General features: G+C 40.9%; 1 protein-coding gene across 7 annotated transcripts in view; it reads left to right on the top strand.

Annotated features, from left to right (window-relative positions):
• The first annotated feature begins 339 nt into the window (after positions 1 to 339).
• The window catches only part of LOC140209942 (high mobility group protein HMG-I/HMG-Y-like), a 75,308-nt gene continuing 58,157 nt past the window's right edge, over positions 340 to 17,490 (top strand). For 3 of the 7 annotated variants that reach the window (XR_011889108.1, XM_072278625.1, XM_072278624.1), the window contains exons 1-3: positions 342 to 599; positions 773 to 884; positions 2,657 to 2,743. Coding sequence is in view for 6 of the 7 variants with exons in the window: in XM_072278625.1 (XP_072134726.1) it covers positions 783 to 884; positions 2,657 to 2,743 (189 nt within the window). In the remaining variant the exon portion in view is untranslated. Of the gene's footprint in view, positions 600 to 753; positions 885 to 2,656; positions 2,744 to 17,490 lie in introns of all 7 variants that reach the window. The other 4 variants (XM_072278620.1, XM_072278621.1, XM_072278623.1 and 1 more) reach the window with 4 other exon arrangements.

Below are 17,490 nucleotides of genomic sequence, written 5' to 3'. Positions count from 1 at the left end.
ATCCTGATCAAAGTCTCGCCGCCTGGTGGGGAGGGAACAAAGTGAGTCCAGTCCCAGGGCATGTGATAGTGCAAAGCAGAAACCTCTGTACGTTGGCATGCGTAATAGGATCACTGCAACATGTTTTACATATTGATAATTTGTCCAAAAAAAGATCCTTAGTTGCAAACAATAATAGTGAGTGCACATATTTGAGTGGGTAGATCATCCCTTAGGAGTATTCTGTTTAATAACCTGCTGGATGGGATCCAATCAGAACTTGGTTTGCTGCTATGTAACTCAGCCTAGGCTGTGGAAAGTGCTTTGATATTGTTTAGGTTTTATTTAAATTACTTTTTATATACTGTATAAAAATATCATCACTGTGCAGAGTATTGCCCGCCTTTGGATCTGAGCCAAGAGTGTTTTTTTTTCATTTTCATTCTCCGTTTCCTTCCACCCGCCGTATTAGAGCAGCGTGATCATCATTCAGGGTACGAATTGACTCTAGAGGCAGGCCTAGTGTGTGTTATATGTGGCTCTGCATTTGTACCAGCTTTTGTTTTATTTTGATCAAGGAGGGAAAGAGATTTCTATTGCACATTGGACGTTGCTTTCCTGTGAGTGTTTATTTTTTAATTTAATTTGCCTTGTGAGCACAGCAATGCAAGCTTTTATTTGCATCGATTGTACGGAAATGTTTACTGTGGGAAGTTTCAATTTCTCTTTGCTGCATTGAAGCAATTTAATCCTCTGTCCTTTCTGCTTAAATAGGTGACTTAATCTTTTGCAGAAAAATAACGATGAGTGACACAGGTGCAAAATCCAGCCAACCTTTAGCAGTAAAGCAGGAGAAGGACGTAACACCAAAGAGAGGACGCGGCAGACCCAGGAAGCAAACCCAAGTATGAATTGTGTAAATTCTAAAATACTTTATATATAGAACTGGATGTGGCATAGTTTCTTTCCAAATGGCAAGACGATTAAACACACGCGTAAAGCAATTTCAGCTGAACATGTATCTATTTTTTCTTATTACTTTTCATCTTACCGACTATAGAACACTTTTTTGCAAATACCATTTTAATGCAAGTTTTTACTGCTTTAAATATGCAAATAGCATCTTCCGAATGCTAACACATCTCCATAAAACACGCATGTTGTAGTCGGTTGCAGTTTTAATTCGATTTTAAGTACAGAATGCAGAAATAATTTTTTTGAATAATTTATCGATTTCAAAACTACGAATTGCGCAGCACCGTAAAGCTGTAAAGGAACAAGCAGGTGTACATTTTCTTTGCTGAATTTTATTTGCACGACCCTCGAGGTACACTTCGGGGTTGCAAGCCAGTTGCTGTGGTTTTATTTTGCAGCACGTTGCATTCTCTCCTTTTGCTGAGGTTTTGCCTTTTGTTACAACGTTGCTTTCAGCACCAGCGCATAGCGAGACCTTTAAACCATGGTGAACCGGTAGTCCCGGCCCCTTGCCTCTGGTAATTGGTCGGGCGACGGAGGTCGCCAGGCTGCGCTGGCTGGAAGGGCTGCCAATCAGCGGAGAATCCTCCAACTGTTTGGTTACGTTCACTTTGCACTGGGTGACGTCACCATGTTGCTCATGGCCGCCAGCCAAACAGGACTTGGTAGGTGGTTCATGGCAGGAAGGCTTTTAACATTTTAATTGTGATTTCTGTTCCCTCTGCCTGTTGATTAAGATCATGTTATACTAATATCATTTGGAAGTTAATTGAAAAGTCATTTTCCTCACTGAAGAACGAAAGGTAAGATTTCAGACACACCAAACGTGCTATTTCAAAATAGGGTGGTGTGGTAATGAAATCACTTTTGCCTCCCATTCATTCCCTCTTGTCGAAATTACAGACTGTGCTTTTGAACATTTTGTAAGGAATTTGGTCCTCTGATTATTTCCTGGCAAGAACACACTTGTATAAGAGTTTTGTCATTTCACTGCTGCATTGCAAGCTTTTTCAGTTTTCTGTGTTTTACTTGAATAATGCTTGAAGCCCTCTAATGGGGAATTCTGATTGGATTGGAGACAAAGGCGAAGGTTATTATTTTAATGAGCTAGAAAATGTTATTTGATAAAGCGTCAATGGAAGCGTAACGGAAAATGCAGGTGGAACTCAGCAGGTCACGTAGTGTGCATGGAGGGAAATGGACAGTCAACATTTTGGATTGTGACTCTTCATCTAGACTTTGTTGGATTCAGCCCAAAATGCCAATTATCCTTCTTCCCTTCATAGATGCTTCCTGACTCACTGAGTTCCTGCAGATTCCAGCATTTACAGTCTCTTGTGTATCATCGAAGAGATTGCCTTGTCAGTTTCCAAAGCAACTCCCTTAAGTGGTCTCAAGCAGTGAATTGCTAGCCTGTGATCATAGTCCTGGATGATCTAGTTTGGTTCTTTGTATGTTTTGTGCATAAATCCTATGAGAACACCTTTTTATTCAATATCTCTCTTTTGTTTTCGGTAGTGGTATGTGAATTCTGTAAAGATGAATTTTTGTTAAGTGATCTGCAGTTACATGGAGTTACATTGTACTTAGGCAGAGAGCAATGGTGTGAATGAGTTTAAATAAGGCTAATGTGAAGCAAATATTTTACTTTACCCTGATTGAGTCAGTAATTCTGATTAAAACCTTTTTATTCTCTTTAAAGGAACCAACGGGGGCTCCTACTCCAAAGCGTTCACGAGGAAGACCACGAGGAAGTAAAAATAAGGTTTCTCCTTCTAAATCTGGCAGTGTAAGTACATGCATTTGCAAGAACACCAGGGTCTCAGTAAGTGTTCATATTTGTCATGAAGGTATTTGTAAATCTTCCCCTCCCCCTTCCTTTTTATTCTGGTGTTTTCCTTCCCTTCCTTTCCAGTCACGAAGAAAGGTTTCAGCCTGAAACATCGACTGTTTATTCATTTCCATATTTGCTGCCTAACTTGCTGAGTTCCTCCAGCATTTTGTGTGTGTTGCTTTGGATTTCCAGCATCTGCAGACTTTCTCGTATTTGTAAATCTTCATTTGATATTCCTCGTATTTTTGAGTAACTTGGTGAGATAAACTCATTTTCAGACATAAGTTTGCATAGAAGTGAAATGTACAATGATTTTATCTTTCAGAGTTGTGTGTATGCAGGTAATTTCTGGGTTTTTTTTGTGGTGTATTTGTGCCCAGTGAGTAAAGATGTATTTCTTCATGATAAAGCATCATGATTGATGTTAATAGTTAATTAGTGGAAACTTTTATTTGGAAAATTTTTGACTGACATGTGGAACAGTTATTTGAATATACAGCAGAAGGTATAGCAGATTGCTTGTCAGTCTCAACCTCAACCTGTTTTTCATTGTGTCTCACTGCCAAGCATGGCCGTTGAAACACTCCATAGATAGATAAAATAGAAATTTCTGTTGAATATATGTAGAAATAGTGTTCTCTTCAGAACAGAAGTAATGTTACTCAATACTAAAGTAAAAGTTGAGTTTGTTATATGCACAAGTACACGTAAGTACAGATCTAATGAAAAATTTACTTGTAGCAGTAGCACAGATACATAGATTGAAGTAAATTTATTATCAAAGTACATATATGTCACCATATACAGCACTGAGATTCATTTTCTTGCAGGCATAATCAATAGTTGATAGAATAACAACCATTATAGGATCAATGAAAGACTGCACCAATTTGGGTGTTCAACCAGTGTGGAAAAGCCAACAAACAATAATCATAATAAGTAAGTGATAAATATTGAGAAAATGAGATGAGGAGTCTTGGTTGTGGGAGCATTTCATTGATGGGGCAAGTGAAGCCGGATGAAGTTATCCTCTTTGGTTCAAGAGCCTGATGGCTGAAGGGTAATAACTGTTCTTGATCCTGGTGGTCTGAGTCCTGAGGCTCCTGTATCTTCTTCCTGATGGCAGCAGTGTGATGGGAGTCCCTGTTGACTAACGCTGCTTTCCTGTGACGATGTTTTCTGTAGATGTGCTCAGTGGTGGGGATGGCTTTACTCCTGATGGACTGGTCCATATCCATAACTCAGTAGGCCAGGCAGCATCTATGGAAAAGAGTGCAGTCGACATTTCGGGCCGAGACTCTTCAGCAGGCCAGGGCCTGGCTTGTTGTGGTCCTCAAGCAATTTGTGTGTGCTGCTTGGACTTTCTCTTGTTTGTATCCACAACTTGTAGGATTTTCCATTCAAGGGCATTGGTGTTTCCATACTAGGCTGGGATGCAACTAGTCCTCTCCTCTACTTATCTATAGAAACTTGTTAAAGTTTTAGATGTCATTCCAAATCAAGAAGTAGAGTAGAGGCATTGCCGTGCTTTCTTCGTAATTGCAGTTATGTGCTGGGCCCAGGAAAATCTTGAATCAGTAATTTTGAATGTGGCGTTAGAGACAATATTCATAAGAGAAGCATAAATTATACAAGGAGAAACAGGATTAGAACAAAAAAAATGTGGTCGTGTTTGTTGCTTTAGTGAAGTAGGGCTGTGCAATTTGACTAATCTCCTTTAATAAACCTTGTATGAGATACTTCTGGTAGGTTAAGTACATGAACTTCTTATAATTACAAATGGTTCACTCTTTTTTTTAAAACAAGTTGTCTACCACAGTTACTACTGTGGGAAAGTTGGGGCCATTACTGTATTGCAAATTAGGAGCATTTGTTTTTCACCCTTCTGCGTTAGTGAAGCATTAATGCCCACCTTTGCTGTGATTTACTCAAATTTTTAAATTGCTATCTGTATATGGATGAACGATCTGGCAGTTCTAGACTGGTTGCAATGTTAACTTGCATGCTGCATTGAACATGACAGACTGGATCATGTGGCAGGCATTATAAAATGGATAACTACCTGAAGCACCATAATCATAATGGATCAAGAGCTGAGAAATGGGATTAACCTGAAATCCATCTTTTAGCTAGCATGAACAATGATTGAATGATTTTTCTTAATGCTGTAAATCTCTCTGATTCTGCAGTGCATTAGTAGGTACTGAGATGCAGGATACTTGGATAATGCTTTTAACCACATCAATTAAGGGGAAAAAAGTAAAGTTCGGATGTACTTGGTGAATGATCGATTTTGTAAGTCCATAGTCTGTATTTTCTTTTAGAACAGATGATGAGGCTCTCCACTGGTTGGGATCAACCATGGATATTGTGTCCAAGCTGTCTACATGATGCGCAAGCACTGGTGTAGTGCGATATGGAGGGTAAGCTGTTACCCATGTAACAGGTTCCCCCTCTCCACGCACTGATGAATCCAAAAGAATGAGAGGGACCTATACAGTTTGGTACCAGCAGCATATCTGGATCTGCCAGTCAGCATTGAACTCAACCTGGGTCTGTCTTAGCTCCAGAGTTTTCCTTGGGGCTTACTCCCGAAGCCTTCCCCATGAGTGGGTAATGCTGCGGCAGCGGAGGGTTGAGGTCAGAGTTTTCCTTGTGCTAGATGAGCTGCCAACCATTCCTGATGGGCCCCATCTGCCCAATGCAACTTGTTTTAAGGCACCAGTAACCTGCCTTTGCCCCTTCTCCTGTCAGTAGAAATGGTTGCACTGGGCTTGGTAGCTAAGCCATACGTGAAGGCCAGGAGCTGGATTTAGTTCTCAGAGGCTATTTGAGATGCGCACCATTAGGAGTATTTAATAGGTAGGAGAGTTTATCCCACTACCTACCCCAGCTATGACAACCTTAAGGAACCGACAGACATTGGACGCTTTGTTTTAAAAAAATAGATGTGCTGTATGTAAAGTTATTATCTTCATTGTACTGGTAAGAACACTTCACAATTTAATTGCTCTGATTGATGTAGTAAGAACTTGTATTTAGTGTCTCCAGAGATCCCAAAGATTTTTAAATAATCCTTGGAATTATAATCTGTACTATAGGGAATGTGTTGTGCAGAGCAATGTGCTGTAATGGTCAATAATCAATACTCGCTTTGATTAGTGCCTTTTTATCTTTTATACTTAAGAGCAGATTTAAAGTGCATCCAAAAAATTTCAAGACAATATTACTCCCTTGAGCTAAAATGTCAGCCTAATTTATAAACTAACATCTTTGGAATGGAACTGTGAGCCTGTATTCCGGATTTTAAAATAACACATGTGTCAGCTTGGGTTTATAGCACTGTTGCCTCTCTTGCTAGGCTACATGACTTGAGAGGCAGTATAACGCTTTTTCGTGGATGATGTTAAACTGAAGCCCTGTCTACTCTCTTACGTGGACCTAAATATACTATTTCAAAGAACAGTGAGGAGTTATTTATAGGTCCTGGATAGGCGATCAACTATTACTGAATCAAAAAAAAAAGGCTGCTGGAAGAATTCAACCAGTCAGGCACTGCTGATGGAAATGAGGGAGTAGCTGATATTTTTAGCTCAAGACTTGAGAATGCAAAGGAGAGCAAGTCAATATAATGAGAAATGAGGGAAAGGGGTGAGGCTGGAGCTGGTAAGCAATAGGTGGATCAAGGATAGGAGGGGTTGATTGGAAGATGTAGCCAGTGAGAGGAGGGATATATAAAGGTTATGGTGGATGCCACAGATGGGGAAACAAAGGGAGAAGGTCTTGCAACTGTTGCAGAGAGGAAAGAAACTTTTACAAAGGAGCATTACTCATTCAAGATGTCGTCTTGTCATATCTCTGCGGGAGATTGCTGTGTGCAAATTGGTTGATTCGTTGCAAATAATAAGAACTTTTTAAAGTGATAATATTTAAATAGCCGTAAAATGATAGATGTTGTGATCAAAAAGCACATTGGTTGCTATTGTTGTGCCGAATATAGAGGGTTCATTGTGTCACGCAGATAATTAGTACTTTGCAACACAAATATAGCTGCTGTATTTAAAATCCAATATCATTTGCTGTAATATGACTGGCATATTGAAAAAAAGTAAACAAAAAAACTCCATAGTTACAATCATATTAGTGTTGGGTGACAATGCAGGATGTAAATGGCAGTAAATAGAATGTAAGGTTACATATGTTAAGTGTTAAAATGTTTGTATTGACTTATAATTGTACACTCAAGTTGGTTGAAGGCTATTTTAAGGTACTAATACTGAAATATTAATTATTTATGGCTTGCAATTGAATTCGTTTTTCATAACTTTGAATATTCAGTTGAATATTGCAGAGAAAATTTAGGTTCTTTGCATTCTGTGTAGGGAAACGTAGATACAGGTGGTTTTAGTGCAGTGACCTCACCAAAGGGTCTAATGAAGAGCTATTCGAGATAAATGCTTTTTCACAAAATGTACACAATAATTTCTCGGCTTCTGTCCTTCTGATGCACCTAGAGTGTATTTCACACAACACACACAAAAAGCAGGAGGAACTCAGCAGGCCAGGCAATATCCATGGAAAAGAGTACAGTTGACGTTTTGGGCTGACGAAGGGTTTCAGCCTGAAACATCGACTGCAGTCTTTTCCATGGATGCTGCCTGGCCTGCTGAGTTCCTCCAGCATTTTGTGTGTGTTACTTGGATTTCCAGCATCTGCAGATTTTCTCTTGTTTGTGAATGTATTTCATACATTTGTTTCAGTATAACCTATTTCTTAAATGCTAAAAAAAAATCTATACAATAGAAACAAGCTCAACTGCATAAAACACTTTTATTAGCATCAGGGCATAACAAAAAAAATTTATAGCTGCTATATAAATAAAATATTTACTTCATTAGTTTTCAAGTGAAGAAATCTGGTGCTTTCTTAAGTATCTGGTAAAGGCATAGAAATGGTTCGTGCAAGTGAATCACTGGTGTTTTGCCTGCCACAATTTATTAAAATGCTGGCATGCTGTACAACTAGCCAGCTGTTGGTGTAGTGGCATCCGTACTGGACTTTGAGACAAGTGGTCACGGGTTCAGATCCAGCTGGCTCCTTGCATGCTTTCTATCCATGCTGGGTTGAGCGTTGAACTAGTAAAAAAAGACACAAAATGCTAAATGTCAAGGTTGCCACCCGGTGTACCACATGGTTATACAACAATGCTGTATAACTAATGCAAGCACATATTTAACACTGATTTTGGGTGGATGTTATAATCCATTGTTCATATTCAGCTTTTACAGAACTAGAATCAGGTTTAATATCACTGACATATTTGTGAACTTCGTTGTTTTGCGGTAGCAGTACAGTGCAATACGTAAAATCAAACTACAAGTTATAATAAGAAATGTACTATATATAAATATATTCTGTATATTTAATTTTATATCTAATGTATAATTAATTTAAGTAGGTAGTGCAAATAGGATGCAAAATTAGTAAACAACAGGAATTCTGCAGATGCTGGAAATTCAAGCAACACACATCAAAGTTGCTGGTGAACGCAGCAGGCCAGGCAGCATCTCTAGGAAGAGGTGCAGTCGACGTTTCAGGCCGAGACCCTTCGTCAGGACTAACTTAAGGAAGAGTGAGTAAGGGATTTGAAAGTTGGAGGGGGGAGGGGGAGATCCAAAATGATAGGAGAAGACAGGAGGGGGCGGGATAGAGCCAAGAGCTGGACAGGTGATAGGCTAAAGGGGATACGAGAGGATCATTGGACAGGAGGTCCGGGAAGAAAGACGGGGGGGGGGACCCAGAGGATGGGCAAGAGGTATATTCAGAGGGACAGAGGGAGAAAAAGGAGAGTGAGAGAAAGAATGTGTGCATAAAAATAAGTAACAGATGGGGTACGAGGGGGAGGTGGGGCCTGGAATCCAGGTCTCAAAGCTCTACGCTTCTTTTTGGATTCCAGACCTAATCAGTTCCCCTCTACCACCACTCTGCTCCGTCTAGCGGAATTAGTCCTTACTCTTAATAATTTCTCCTTTGGCTCCTCCCACTTCCTCCAAACTAAAGGTGTAGCTATGGGCACCCGTATGGGTCCTAGCTGTACCTGCCTTTTTGTTGGGTTTGTGGAACAATCTATGTTCCGTGCCTATTCTGGTATCTGTCCCCCACTTTTCCTTCGCTACATCGACGACTGCATTGGTGCTGCATCCTGCACGCATGCAGAACTCGTTGACTTTATTAACTTTGCCTCCAACTTTCACCCTGCCCTCAAGTCTACCTGGTCCATTTCTGACACCTCCCTCCCCTTTCTAGATCTTTCTGTCTCTGTCTCTGGAGACAGCTTATCCACTGATGTCTACTATAAGCCTACTGACTCTCACAGCTATCTGGACTATTCCTCTTCTCACCCTGTCTCTTGCAAAAACGCCATCCCCTTCTCGCAATTCCTCCGTCTCCGCCGCATCTGCTCTCAGGATGAGGCTTTTCATTCTAGGACGAGGGAGATATCTTCCTTTTTTAAAGAAAGGGGCTTCCCTTCCTCCACTATCAACTCTGCTCTTAAACGCATCTCCCCCATTTCACGAACATCTGCTCTCACTCCATCCTCCTGCCACCCCACTAGGAATAGGGTTCCCCTGGTCCTCACCTACCACTCCACCAGCCTCTGGGTCCAACATATTATTCTCCGTAACTTCCGCCACTTCCAACGGGATCCCACCACTAAGCACATCTTTCCCTCCCCCCCCCCCCCCGCATTCTGCAGGGATCGCTCCCTATGCAACTCCCTTGTCCATTCGTCCCCCCCATCCCTCCCCACTGATCTCCCTCCTGGCACTTATCCGTGTAAGCGGAACAAGTGCTACACATGCCCTTACACTTCCTCCCTTACCACCATTCAAGGCCCAAACAGTCCTTCCAGGTGAGGCAACACTTCACTTGTGAGTCGATTGGGGTGATATACTGTGTCCGGTGCTCCTGATGTGGCCTTTTATATATTGGCGAGACCCAACGCAGACTGGGGGACCGCTTTGCTGAACATCTACGCTCTGTCCGCCAAAGAAAGCAGGATCTCCCAGTGGCCACACATTTTAATTCCACATCCCATTCCCATTCTGACATGTCTATCCACGGCCTGCTCTACTGTAAAGATGAAGCCACACTCAGGTTGGAGGAACAACACCTTATATTCCGTCTGGGTAGCCTCCAACCTGGTGGCATGAACATCGACTTCTCCAACTTCCGCTAAGGCCCCACCTCCCCCTCGTACCCCATCTGTTACTTATTTTTATGCACACATTCTTTCTCTCACTCTCCTTTTTCTCCCTCTGTCCCTCTGAATATACCTCTTGCCCATCCTCTGGGTCCCCCCCCTTTGTCTTTCTTCCCGGACCTCCTGTCCCATGATCCTCTCGGATCCCCTTTTGCCTATCACCTGTCCAGCTCTTGGCTCTATCCCTCCCCCTCCTGTCTTCTCCTATCATTTTGGATCTCCCCCTCCCCCTCCAACTTTCAAATCCCTTACTCACTCTTCCTTCAGTTAGTCCTGACGAAGGGTCTCGGCCTGAAACTTCGACTGCACCTCTTCCTACAGATGCTGCCTGGCCTGCTGCGTTCACCAGTAACTTTGATGTGTGTTGCAAAATTAGTAAGGTAGTGTTCATGGGTTGTTTCATTGTCCATTCAAAAATCTGATGGTAGAGGGGAGGAGAGAGGAAGAGGAGCGGTTCCTAAAATGTTGAGTGTATGTCTTCAGGCTCCTGTACCTCCTTCCTGATGGTAGTAACTAGAAGAAGCTATGTCCTGGGTGATGGGGGCCCTTAAAATGGAAGTTGCCTTTTTGAGGCATTGTCTTTTGAAGATGTCCTTGATGTTGGGGTGGAGCTGGCAATAGTACTAGGTAAATATAATCAAAGAGAGAATGTGAATATCATCTTAAATAAATTGATATATAAAATGATACAATTGCTACATAGGTATCCTGCTGAACTTGACCATTTCCATTCCAAGATTACATTCTGTTGCAACTACTTCCCCAAATGCAGTATAAAATTTAGTAATTTAAATAATGTGTATCTTCAAGATGATTAATCGTTATTTTCCAGTCAGTGTGTACCTTCAGGCATCTATACCTTCTTCTTAATGGTAGCAATGTTGAGTGCATGTCTTCAGGCTTCTGTACCTCCTTCCTGATGGTAGTAATGAGAAGAAGGCCTAACCTGGGTGATGGGGGTCCTTAATGATGGATGCCACCTTTCTGAGACATCGCTCCTTGAAGATGTCCTGGATACTACGGACTCTAGTGCCCATTTATCTTAAAGTCTCAACCAAGCGCTTTAAATGGGTTGAGAGAAATTTTGCCACTAATGGAAAAAGTGAGAAAGACGAGTCTGGTGTAGGTGGAGAAAAAAAAGTATTGATGTGCCAAAAGCTGCTTATCTAAAAGTGTAGCATTTTGAAGAAATGTTTGTATTTGTTAGATAGTGCAAGATTATCAGCTACTTGTTTTGCTCATTACAAGTACATTTGATTCTGCTCAAGAATCTCCACCCTCTCCTATCTGTATTTGTTCAGGCAAAACAGGAGGAGGGATATACAGTATGTGGCTAAGTCTACCACCAGATAAGTGCAGCTTTTCCAAATCAGCAGAGTAACAAAGCTGCTGTTTTCTCAATTGTTACCTTAGTAACAATTATTGATATTCACTAATCTTTCAATTTAAAGAGTAAGTTTGAAGTAAAGAAGTTAAGAATTAATTAACTTTCCAATAGTCCCAATACTCCTGGATCTATCTAGCCAACAGCAAAAGCAACATTTCAACAGTACCAGGCACAAGCATAAAATCTGATGCTGTTTGAAAAATTATGAATCTCACTGATCCTATCATGTATCATGGGTAGTTATTTATTTTGGCCAGTGAGATACCCATCATTCAAATAAGAGTAGATTTTTTTAATACTATTGACCACCTATATAAAATAATTTTAACTTAAATGCTTTGTGTAGGCTCACATCCTGCATGGAGTGAAGATTGCCTGCTGAGCAATGTAATTCATGCCATTTGTCATTCTATTGCTCATTGATATATAAAAAACACCGGATTAAATATTATGAATAAAGCATTCAAAGTAATATTCATTCATTGATTCCAAGCCAAGAGAGGAAGTAAGAATTCTCTTTGGCAAAGAGACTTTTTTTTTGCTCCTCTGAAATCCCACAGAAAACGAGCCTCTAGACACATTTCAGATTTCATTTAATGTCCACTTCCTGTACAGAGGCAAAAAAAATTATTGTTTGTGTCATAAAACATTCAGTGTTGAAATGAAATAATTTTTGTCTGAGTGACACAATCTGAAGTCCTGTTTCATCAGTCATTAGCTTTGAAAAGTTTTGATTACCTGAATGTGATTTTATGCATTTATTATTTATCCAGAGGTACTTTGATAATGTGTTTACAATAGAAGTTAAAGATGGTGTTAGATCAAACAAGAATTGTTTGTGTTGCAAAAGAAATAGATTGATGTTTGACAAACCTAGGAAACAAAGGCTGTCCAATATATTGATAAGAAATGAGAAAACTAAATTAGTCAGTGATAGACATTAGAGAAAAAGCTTCTCTGAGTTTGCAGATAGAAACACTGAAATCACTTTGAACTCTGTATATTGAGACAGGCAAAATTGTGTTGGGGAATAAGGAAATGCCACAGAAATGGAACTAATATATTTTGTCTCAGGCTGTATCGAAGAAAGCATAAAATATCTGATGAACAATAGATTTTGTAGGAGGAGCTGTAGGAACTTGCCATTAGTACCAAAATAATATTATAGAAATGAATGACTCAAACTGCCACTAAATCCCAGAACCTGCAGAGGAGGCTCTAGGGGCAGTGACTCTATCAAATATTGCTGTGATGATTGTACGTTCTAGTAACAATTGTTTGGCGACAATAAAGTATAAAGTATTATCTGTCACCTTACAAAACTTTAGAGCCCAGAGAGGTTTTTGCAGATTGGAAGGCAGCAAATGTAACCGCACTTTTTAAGAAAGGGGAAGAGGGAAAATTGGAAGCTACAGACATGTGAGTTTGGCATCAACAACAGAGAAAGTACATGAGGTATTGTTGGCAGGGAAATTAATCAGTTTAGTAAGAGTCGACATGGATGAATGGAAGGGAAATCTCATGTGGCAAATCCTATTTATTTGAGGTTGTAACCTGTATTAGAAGAGTGGGAGAACCAGCAGATGTGCTGAATTTGTACTTACTGAAGACTTTCACAGAGACGCTACAAAAGTGACATTAAACAAAGTAAGAGGACAAAGAGTTGGGTGTACTGTGCTGGTGTGGATGGAGGATTGGCTAATGTTTATAAAGGAGTGTAGGGATAAGTGGGTCACTTTGGGTTAGGAGAGTGTGACTAGAGGAATATAGGAGGTATTGTTATTGAGCCCCAGAATTTTACAGTCAATATTAATAATTTGGATGATGAGACAAAATGTATTAAATCTGTACTTGCTGATGAATGGAAGCTCATTGAGGACCCAACAGACTGCTGATGCTGGAATATTGAGCAACAAGCTTGTGTTGAGCTGTGTTGATTGGTGTGTGGCTTCCAGGGAATAATATATAGATTATGTGAATAGGTGATACAAATGGATGGCAATGTTGATAAATGCAAGGACATCCACTTTGGAATCAAAAATGTAAATGTGGAGTCCCTTCAAAATGATGGGAGATTAGTTTTGGGTGTCATACCCGAATTGCTGACGAGGACGAGGGAGATGTCCTTTTTTAAAGAAAAGGGCTTCCCTTCCTCCACTATCAACTCTGCTCTCAAACGCATCTCTCCCATTTCACGTACATCTGCTCTCACTCCATCCTCCCGCCACCCCACTAAGAATAGGGTTCCCCTGGTCCTCACCTACCACCCCGCCAGCCTCCGAGTCCAACATATTATTCTGTGTAACTTCCGCCACCTCCAACGACATCCCACCACTAAGCACATCTTTCCCTCCCCGCCCCTCTGCTTTCCGCAGGGATCGCTCCCTACGCGACTCCCTTGTCCATTCGGCCCCCCCATTCCTCCCCACTGATCTCCCTCCTGGCACTTATCCTTGTAAGCGGAACGAGTGCTACACATGCCCTTACACTTCCTCCCTCACTACCATTCAGGGCCCCAAACAGTCCTTCCAGGTGAGGCGACACTTCACCTGTGAGTCGGCTGGGGTGATATACTGCGTCCGGTGCTCCTGATGTGGCCTTCTATGTATTGGCGAGACCTGACGCAGACTGGGAGACTGCTTTGCTGAACACCTACGCTCTGTCCACCAGAGAAAGCAGGATCTCCCAGTGGCCACACATTTTAATTCCACATCCCATTCCCATTCTGACATGTCCATGGCCTCCTCTACTGTAAAGATGAAGCCACACTCAGGTTGGAGGAACAACACCTTATATTCCGTCTGGGTAGCCTCCAACCTGATGGCATGAACATCGACTTCTCTAACTTCCGCTAATGCCCCACCTCCCCCTCGTACCCCATCTGTTATTTATTTTTATACACACATTCTTTCTCTCACTCTCCTTTTTCTCCCTCTGTCCCTCTGACTATACCCCTTGCCCATCCTCTGGGATCCCCCCCCCCCCCCCCCGTCTTTCTCCCCGGACCTCCTGTCCGATGATCCTCTCATATCCCCTTTACCTATCACCTGTCCAGCTCTTGGCTCCATCCCTCCCCCTCCTGTCTTCTCCTATCATTTTGGATCTCCCCCTCCCCCTCCCACTTTCAGTTAGTCCTGACGAAGGGTCTCGGCCTGAAATGTCGACTGTACCTCTTCCTAGAGATGCTGCCTGGCCTGCTGCGTTCACCAGCAACTTTGATGTGTTGCTTGAATTTCCAGCATCTGCAGAATTCCTGTTGTTTGTGAAAGTTAATGTAAGTTTATGGTAAATGATTAGAAATGCAATAAAATGCTGAAGTAATAGTAAGGTATATTGAGTGCAACATTTAAAAACATTGTCTTTATAATTTGACTTTAATTTCTCTGTGAAATTGACAGCTATCTCTGGGTGTTTGCATATTTGTAGCTTAATGCAGAAACCCTGAAGATGCTAAAGTGATTGACACTGACTTCACAGGCAACTCTTTTTTTATATATGTATAGCCATCTCCTGTTTGATGCAATCCCAGAAATCACTTGCTGCAGTGAATGTCAAGTATTTGCAAACTAGGCCTGTTTCAAAAACAGGCTGAAAATCTTCAGTTTAATTGCCTGGATTTCTCCAGTCCTTATAATATGCTAGGTCATGATTTATGCTCATGAAGCTTTACGGCTTTAAAAAGCAACTATATCTAATGTGTATATGTTTCCATCTTCTAAACATATTATCAATTTAAGGAATTTTAAACTGTTCCGGAGATTTATAAACTTAAGACTCTACTGGAGGTTGGAAGAAAATGGATATGGAAAACTTTTGCATACCTAAATGCTTAAATATAGTTTAATAACAGTTTGTTTCTAGTTTCCTGTCTGTATTCTTTACCTTGCATGGTTACTTAGCCATTTTGATGGCAGCACACTGTGCACCAAAAAAAAACACTTTGATTGATTCCACCAAAAAAACACTTTGAATTAATGCTTCACAACATTGGGGAAGCACTTTCCACAGGTTGGTATATCCTTGAGATGAATGCAGTGAAAATTGCACTGATGCAGGATATTTTTCTGCGTACCTAGGACCTTGAGTTACATTCTCATGTATATAATGCCCCTACCAAGCTTGACATTGCTGAATTATATATTTTTTTCCCTAATTCTTAATCAAAGTTAATGTATTATTGTTAGGTTGCCTGCCCTCTAGGTTTTTACTAATAATAGGTGGGAAGTGATATGGAAGCTAACAGAAAATGTTACACACATTCAACAGGTCAGAAAGCACCTGTGTATGTAGAGCAAATTTTAATGTTTCAGGTTGGTTTCTTTTGTCTCTGCTCTAATGTCTTGTATTTCATATTGATTTGCCATGCATGTCAAGGAAGCTCGGTGGAGGATATAGTAAGCGAAGGGCGTTGTAGTACACATAACAAAGCAATAATTTTAGTGGTTATAAGTAGTTTTCTGTCATTCAGAAAGAACGTAACAAGAAGGGCATTCTGATCGGGTGGCAGCAATTGTTGAAGACTTTGAATTGAAACTGGTCTTTGGAAGAATGTTGATCAATAACAGTTGTAAGTGAATTTGTTTTTATATTGCAGGTAAAGACATTTACAACATTGCGCACACATACACAGCTGTAATAATGAGTCTTTGAATGTTTTCCGGGAAGTGCTCAAGTGTCTTGAACAGTTTCCTTTTGTCTACGATTAATTCATTCCAACTTACGTACTTTGATAATGCGAGGGCATCATGGTCCACTTTTCTCCATAGGATATGTAGGCATATAACTACATAAAACTTTTAACAGAATAGATTGTCACTCCTTTAATTGTTTTGGATTTTGTAAACCATTTCCCTGGGTCCAAAAGACACTTAATTTTGAGTTATTTTTATGAATTTCATGTCTATCAATGTTGATTATACTCATACATACTTAATAAGCAAGGAGAGAACTAATTTTAATTAAAAAAATATAAAATATAAAATATTGTGCAGGGAAATATCCATTCTTATTTTATGCAGAAAATGTTACGCTCTTCAAATGCCTAAGTATATATTTTTTGAGTCAGATAGCAGAAGTCAGTTGTATTATCTTGTAGCTACTTTGTTTACGTTGTGTCACTGATGGGTGTACTGAGGTCCACATGAGGTACAATTGTTATGTACCCCGTAACTGGGTTGCCAAACCAGCAGAAATGGACCACTTAGTTGGAGTCTGGATTACTGGAACTAAGAAAGTTTTATTAAAGAAGTAAGCAACACAATACTCTAATCAAAAGGATATAAATGCAACAGTTTAGCAATGATAAAACACACATGTACACAGAACTAGGATAATAGGATCAATCAAGCTCTATCGCAGTCTAGGGGTAAATGATCAGTTTCAAGTGACGCAAAGTTCAGTTCAATTTAGTTCAGTTCAGTTCGCAGTAATCGCTGTTGTGCCGTTAGGGCGGGGAGAAGAGAGAGAGCGAAAGCGAATGAATATTCAAAACGGATTCCAAACAGACCTTCGATATTCCTCGCAGTTAGCTTTCGGGCGAGCCCTTTGTAATGTCTTCTGAGGTCACCGACTGTGACCCCTCCATTCCAGATACGATCGTTCTTCTGTGGTGAACCCGGCACCCAGGCAAGGGCGGACACACACACCGGGTTCCCGCCCGACCGTATCTTTCCACCCTGTGCGTCTATGGCTGGTCCCGCGATCAGACCTCCAAAACTCCCACCAACTCATGGGGGCACACCGCTTCCAGGGTCTCGTTACCTCGTGGTGTCGTGTGTCTGTTGCCTTAGCGAACCTGTCCCTTTTTATCCCCCTGCTGGGGTATCGCCTGTCCATCAAACTTCAAACAGTTCAGGGTTCAAAGCCACCGGTCTCTGACAATACTCGGAACTGTGTCTCCTTTTCATTAATCCCTCTCGTCTCTCATTAACATTTCTGAATGTTCCCCCATTGTCCTCTTATCGGCATCAATCTTCTGATAATTTGGTCTGTCGTCACACAACACATCATTTATATTTTCAGTGGAAAGCTCCTGATGAGAAAGGATAACAT

The sequence above is a fragment of the Mobula birostris genome, chromosome 14 (assembly GCF_030028105.1).
Source record: "Mobula birostris isolate sMobBir1 chromosome 14, sMobBir1.hap1, whole genome shotgun sequence".
In the NCBI taxonomy this organism is placed as follows: Eukaryota; Metazoa; Chordata; class Chondrichthyes; order Myliobatiformes; family Myliobatidae; genus Mobula; species Mobula birostris.
This window is presented reverse-complemented; position numbering and strand designations above follow the sequence as displayed.